Genomic DNA, 7412 nt, shown 5'->3' on the forward strand with positions numbered 1-7412 from the left:
GTATCCACTTATTAGACCTGAGTCTATTCTTTTAGATAGCTCATAGCAGCCTACCTTCATCTCCTTCTCAGTAATTTCTTTAAAGTTTATTACAACAAACCCATCTCAGATTATATGAAATCTGAGGGTGACCATGTTGACATTTAACCATAAATCGAATCTTGTGGAGTAAAATGGCAAAGTCACCATTGTTACAGTGACAAACTATTTTGTTGAGTATTCATTGTTTTGTTTTGAGCATTGATTGAAACTTTAAATATTGAACTACTTTTTCCAACTGATCATATATATATATACCAACGTGAACTGGGAAAGAAACATTTCAGTCATATTCTAGAAAGTTGCTAAAAAAAACATATTAATGAAGAAAATTCTCTACCAAGCTGAGTTAAATCAGGATTTGAGGTTGAGGAGATGATAGCTTTTGAAGAACCACCGAGCTTACCAGTAATCTCCGCAGGAGCAGATCCCGTTATTGTAATGGTGGAATCTCTTTTGATCTCGCTGTATCAGTTCTCTGCCAGTGATCACTGAGATCATCTTAAATGTATTGTGGCTATCAACACAGGTTCGCATGTTTTTAATAACAGTTACTGTTTTCCGAGCATGTGACTTAAGTAATGCGCAAGCTACGGCGAGCTTGTTGCATCCAAGATGAAGTTGTTCCTCTTTTTCCTCTTCTTCCAATTTTTCCCACGTACAAACGCGAGTCGCAGGGACAAAACCCATATCTAACATGTGCGCTTTCAAACTCCTCAATGCAGCAACGATTTTGTCAATCTCTGGATGTGAAGTATCTCCTGCTTTAAACTCAGATGGCGAAGCCTTCATCCGCTCTTTTACCGTCAGCCGACGACGTCGCAGTTCCTTTAGTTCCTCCTTTGCAGAGTCTGATGCTTTTGCTGCTACAAGACCTGCATTTGACTCTTTGTCCATTCTTGTAGCATCTAGTTTCTTCGCTAACTCACCAAACCTATCTCCTAGCTCTAAATCTCCATGAACCCAACAAAGATTCATAAGCGTCTCCCACACTTCAAAGCTCGGTTCCACTTTCATTCTTTCGACAAACTCCACTGCCTCATCCAAATGACCACAAGCTGCCAACATCTCTGTTACGCTCACATAGTCTTCCATGGAAGGAATGAGACCATAGTCTCTATACATAGCTTCAAAATGCAATAACCCTTCGTTAACATCTCCTAACGAAACACAAGCAGAGATGACCGCTTTGAATATCTCCGTATCAGGTATGTTCCCTTCCTCTTTGAAACTCGTAAACATATCCAATGCAAGTTCACCTTTTCCGTTATTCGCTAAGCACCTCATCATAACACACCAAGTCTCTGAGTTTCTCTCAGGCATTTCGTCGAACAGATTCAAGGCATCATTAATGGATCCACAACCGGAATACATTTCGATCAGCGTGTGGTAAGTAGTAACATCTAAAGGAGTGATGAAGTCATCAACAAGCCTAGCTTCTTCTAAAGCCTCTGCTTCACCGCATAGTTTAGCTAACCCTAAAAGCCTAGGCGAATCCACAACATAGTCCTCATCCTCTAATTTCTCAACAACTTCAATGGCTTCTTTAAATTTCCCTTCTTTACAAAAAGCATCAAATGACTCAATCGTCGCAGATTGACGACGATGATCATCATTAGCCATCTGAGCATGTGAAGAAACATTTCTTCTCCATTGAACAAAGCTTTGATTTTGCAAAGTGTGGCTTTGATTGAAGACGTTTTGACGAAGAGGGGAAGTGACTATCGTCTTTGTGATGTGAGCAGAGATGTCAATTGGACTCAGAAACCATGGGCTGTCCAGGTCCAAATTAAATTGGACCAGTTATGGTCATAGCCAAATTTGAAGTGGTCAAATGGACCTAAAACCATTTTATCCCATTAATAAGTGGTCCAAACTAATTTGGACATGGGCTATCCAATAATTCTTCAAAATTAGGGATTGTAAAATTTGAGGAAATTTTTTTTTTTCATTTTGTCAAAAACACGAAATTAGAGTTTTTATCTCTCCCCTCTTTCAATCCAATTATGAATTTATGAAATTTTATAATTATGAGTTTATGAAACTTTATAATTATGAGTTTATGAACCTTTAGTAAATTATGAGTTTTAAATTTTGGTTCAATCTGCAACCAATGGACAGACCAATTGGTCATGGTCCTATTTGGTTTGGACATACTTGGGTATGGATGTATTTGAACTTTGACTATAAATGACCATAAAATGTATATGTCCAATTGGTCATACCCATTTGGACATGGACAGACCAATTTACAACCCTAGATGTGAGTATGAGGAGACTGGGCAAGTGAATTGAAGCAACGGCTTGATGAAGAACTCTGCGTCGCCAAACAAAACTTGGGTTTTGAGAATTTGAGAACTCTGTTGCACATTACTCTCATCATCACTTTTTTGTTTTTTGTTTTCGTTCAACAACAGTGGGCCACTGTCAGTGGCTGATGATCTTAAATCCAAAAATCGACGGCGTTTGTAAATACGTAAAACTTTATAAAATCCCGTGAAAGTGAACCCTAATCTTTTAATTACACCCTAATTAGTACTTCAAAATATTTTGATGACGACAAAAAGGTTAAAATATGTGTTAATTTTTAAAATATATTAGGATTTAACTTGCGGTACACCGCGGGACAATATTTTTAATTTTTAATTTTTAAAATTTATATTGTATTTATTTGTTACTTTTATTATTGTTTTATTAATATTAAAAATTTAAAATTTTACAGGTATTTGATATAAGTATTCAAAGTATAGGATTTTTGTAATGTTTTCCAGGTTTTAACCCGTGTGGTATATGTATAGTCTAGTAATACATTTATCTCCTGGTACACATCTAATAGTGTTTAAAAAAAAAAGAAAAACAATTCCACTTAACTCCCTATATAGGACTAATGTCAACCCGTCTCACCAAAATCAAAATAAGTTTTTGCGTCAAAAAAAATAATCGAAATAAGTTTTTTTTTATCTAGTTTAATTAGTAATTATGTTAATTGTTTTACCAAATTACCATATTTTTATAGTTTATAATTTTTCCATGTCAATACATATAGTTTATTATAATTAATAGAATTTTAATTTTTTGGTAATTCCTCAAAAAATAAAAAAATAAACCAAATTATATGGAGGATTTTCAACATATTTAATGTGATATTTTATAATTAGATTTTTGGTTTAGAAAATTTATTAATGTTAGTATAATTATGGAAATTGTAAACTTTTGTTATGAAAAATATGTTGTATATTATTTAAATTTGAGAGATTTTAGTATCCATAAAAATAGTTTTGGAGATTTAATAGGTTAAAACTTTAATGGGTAGAGTTGTTTTTGGAAAAATCGGAATGTATAGATGTTGTTAAGATTTTTTGGCAATAAATATAACAATTGTTGGTCAATTTAAGAAAGTTTAGTATTTGATTTTCTCTGCAATGTTATTTATGGAATTGTTTCAGGGGTTAATGTTGTAAAATAAAAATTAAATAAGTAAAACTTAAAGGGTATAAACTAAAATGTACTTAAAAAATGTTAATATAGATATACAAGCTAAACTAAAATATCAACTATAGTAAAATTAGTAAAATTTTATATTAAATCAGTTTATATACTATATATATCAGATTATAAAATTAAATCAAATTATAGAATCTGATAATAAAGTAAAATCTTATGATAGAATAAAACCATGTATTTTTTTCAAAGTTTTTGTCATTTTTGTTGAGGATTTCAAACGCCATCAATTACATTTTTCGAAATCCACACAATTTTTTTTTTTAAGCTGCATATAGAGCCAACATTTCTTTTAAAGGTTTTAGATATCATTTATATAGTTTTGGGTCGGTTTTGCCTCTCAGAATACAATAATTGTTGACCCATTGTCTGCTGCGAATTCCTTCACATCTGAAGAAGACTCAATTCGACTTGTAGCTTTCTTGACCTATAGAATAAATGAACGAATTAGAAACATTTAATTCATAATTAACATAACAATCAAAGTCGCAGCACGAAAGCATTGTACGTTGTAAAAAAAAAAAGAATTACTATATACAGTTTCTTACCTCTTCATCCCAATTTGTAAAAAAGGTGATGAGGGAAAGACATAGACCTTGAACGACGAGTGCACATATAATTCCCAGCCAAAGCCCCTTCAAATCAAAATTTGTGGTGTTAATATACATGTTTAACTTTGTAATAAGTTGACTGGAGCTAGATGAGTTAGAAGAGAGAATCATGAGTTGGGTCATAAAATTTACCCGACCACCGACGTGAAAGTGAAAACCAAGTAACAAACCGAACGGAACTCCGACAAGATAATATGATCCAAGGTTCACGAATGCTCCTATCTTCTGCCATCCACATCCTCTAGCAACCCCTTTTAACCGGAAAAAAAAAAAAATACAATAAACAAACAACATAACCGGTTTCAACCGAGTTCCAAAACCAGAATGGTGCTTTCAGCTAATTAGGGTAGTTCCAAAACCAAAACCAGAAAGCTTTGAGTAGTATAGAAATTTTGAGTGAAGATATAACCTGAAAGAACGCTTTGGAAGCTGTCTATGGAGTGACCTAAGGCAAGAATCGGCAACATCGAGGCTACATGTCTGACTACTTCTGGGTCATCACTGTAAGCGAATCCCCATATCTTCCTTATCAGTATCAGAACCGATCCAACTAGTATACTCTCCACAACGGAAAAGCTCAGGACCACGCGAACAGCAAGCTTAGCCCCTTTCGTTTTTCCTGCTCCTAATTCATTTGACACCCTTGTGCTGCGGATTTGGAAACTTAACGGTGATATTGAGGTTATACTAATTTGGTTATATTATTACTAGTCTTATTACTGACCTTGCGGCGCCACTGAGGCCAAACGGGATCATCCAGAATGTTCCTGATGTATTAAGGCTGCATATAAATATATATATATATATATATATATATATTTTTTTTTTTTTCTTATCAAATTCAGTCACTAGATAATAACTGTATTTGGTTTCTAAATTATGGACAAAGAGATAAAAATATTCACTAATGTAACAATGTATTGTTCTTACCAGATTGCAAGAACAGAAGTTTCTAGAACCGGGTTGGGAAGAAGTCCTGACGAGAGCACTAAAAGCTCAAAGGACCACATCTCTAAGCTGCTCAAAACAACATCACCAAAATAAAATAAAAAGGTACTTTACATGGATACTAATTAAGAGAAGCAATATTTATCAAATCTCAACTAGGTCTAGATATAGATACTGATGCCTTGATGGTAGGCATTTTGTTTTCGGACTTACCAAACCATCATTGCAGAAGGAATAGCTAGCTTCATAAAAGGGATGATATCACGCCGAGCCTCCTTAGAGAAACCGGTCCAGGTCAGTGAGCACGAAGGCGAAAACTTGACGTAACACGACAAGAGGATAACATTAAGCCAGTACGAGATGGCATTCGCCACAGCAGCTCCTCTAAACCCTAAACCAGATTTCAATACCAAGGTCCAACAGATGACCACGTGAAGACAAGTGGTGACTCCAGAAGAGACCACAACAGGAAAGACATTGTTCTGCGCCTGCAAAAACCTGTTGAGACATTGAAGGAGACCGTAGGCGAAGATGCTAGGGATCATGAATCTGGCGTAAGAGCCAGATAGGTGTGAAATAGATTTGTCTTGGCCGAAGAAGACGAGGAAGCGCTCTGTGTTGGCCCAAACGATGGAAAGAGGAACCGATAACAGTGTAAGAACAAGCATTGCTCTTTGCATCTGTTTGCCTAACATTCCGTACATTTTTGCTCCGTACGACTGGCCACAAACTGTGTCCAACGCACTTGCTGTTCCCATCTGTTCAAAGGTGAATAGTTTTATGATCAGATTTCTTGCATGACAAGTAAGCGCTCAAAAATATCAATTGACTTGTAAAATTTGGACTGTCTATATCATTACTATTCAATGTAGACATGTTTTTGTTTTTGTTCAAAATCATGAATTGTTTTTGTTCTTTATATAAAAAACGAACTAAAAACAACCGCTTATGTACAGAACAGCTTTTCTTGTTTATTTTTGGTGTTTTCGCTTTCTCCTTAAAATGACAAAATATTTTTGTTCTTTGCAACTAAGAATCAAATATGCATACGCAACTTGGAAATTTAAACAAGATGGCATGATAGCTACATCATAGCTGAATAATATAGGTTAGTTATTATTATTTTCATTTTTATTATAAATTAGTTATATATTACTAATTATCTAGCTTTTCGATATATGTTAAAGGTATATATTTTATAGGAGAAAATAATATAGATCACCCAATCAAGTTTTACATATTGACTTTTCTACCGTAAACTGTATGTTTAAAATCAGTAAATTATTGTACTTGCTGTTCTACCGGTGTAAATCGTTAGAAAAACTTTAATTCATAGAAATCTTGTTGTATTTAATAGATTTTTACATATATTATTCCTCTTTATTTGGTAAATTTTGTTTTTGTTTATAGTTGTAATTAACTAATCGTTGTCTAGTAGGACTACTCCATTAGCCCGCCGGATTAACTTCTAGATGGATAAATGAATTGTTAGATACTCTATCTAAATAATTTTGTAGTAAAGAATAAAATGAGATGATATAGAGAGAGATCGAGGAGTATAGAAGAAAAAAACTGACGAGGAATGTGAAGCCAGTGACGGAGGCGAAAGAGGTGGCAATAGAGGCAGCGGAGAGAGATAGAGAGCCAAGATGTCCGACGAACATGACTGAGATTATTTGTAGAGAATACTGAAGAAGACTCACTGCAATTAGTGGTCCAGACAAGAGTAGCTGCTTCTTCACTTCCTCCTTTACCAATCTACTTCTCTTCTCTTTCTCTCCGATCAGAGGCCACGACAACGTATCCTCTCTCTCCTCTCTCATCATTGATTTGCTTCAGAGAATGTAGACTCTACTCTCTAGCTAGAGAGAGGATGAGCAAAGTAACAGTGTCTCTTATCCCTGTCTTTTGGGGCTTCTTGTTTTGATGGATTAGTGGTTTTTATTGTCTTGTTAAGTTAAGGAGACAATAAATAAAAACAAAGAAATAAAAAAGGGCTATAGAGTAGACAATTACATTTGACCTTTATGTGTCTACGTGTCTCTATTACAGTGGGAACTTCCATAAAAGTTTATAGGGAGATCAGGAGATGAGACCATCTCACCATTGGTGGTGCCTTGGTGGCATCTTTTTGTTACCAATTATGAAAGTAATGCATGTTACGTCCGGATGGTAGTTTTGTTCTTTTTTTATCTACTTGGTAAAAATATTAGGCGGTGTTAGAAATAGAAGATTTCGTATACGTTAAAGACTGGAAAATTTACGCAAGATTCTCTTATTTATGTATCTGATGTATCGTTACAGGAAATCATC

The 7412-nt window shown here is 34.6% G+C and overlaps 2 protein-coding genes across 2 annotated transcripts; both read right to left on the bottom strand.

Annotated features, from left to right (window-relative positions):
* Positions 1-268: 268 nt before the first annotated feature.
* Positions 269-1824, bottom strand: LOC104788998 (pentatricopeptide repeat-containing protein At2g34370, mitochondrial-like). Its single transcript, XM_010514754.3, has one exon. The coding sequence runs from the start codon at positions 1660-1662 to the stop codon at positions 442-444; it is 1221 nt and encodes a 406-aa protein (XP_010513056.3). The 5' UTR covers positions 1663-1824; the 3' UTR covers positions 269-441.
* Positions 1825-3646: 1822 nt separating this feature from the next.
* Positions 3647-7143, bottom strand: LOC104786126 (protein DETOXIFICATION 15). Its single transcript, XM_010511460.3, has 8 exons — positions 6677-7143; positions 5313-5857; positions 5082-5168; positions 4876-4932; positions 4561-4799; positions 4284-4402; positions 4089-4175; positions 3647-3967 (listed from the first exon to the last, which is right to left on the bottom strand). The coding sequence occupies exons 1-8, from the start codon at positions 6923-6925 to the stop codon at positions 3881-3883; spliced, it is 1470 nt and encodes a 489-aa protein (XP_010509762.1). The 5' UTR covers positions 6926-7143; the 3' UTR covers positions 3647-3880.
* Between the last annotated feature and the right edge of the window lie 269 nt (positions 7144-7412).

This window comes from Camelina sativa, chromosome 5 (genome assembly GCF_030686135.1).
Source record: "Camelina sativa cultivar CO46 ecotype springtype chromosome 5, ASM3068613v1".
NCBI classification, from domain to species: domain Eukaryota; kingdom Viridiplantae; phylum Streptophyta; class Magnoliopsida; order Brassicales; family Brassicaceae; genus Camelina; species Camelina sativa.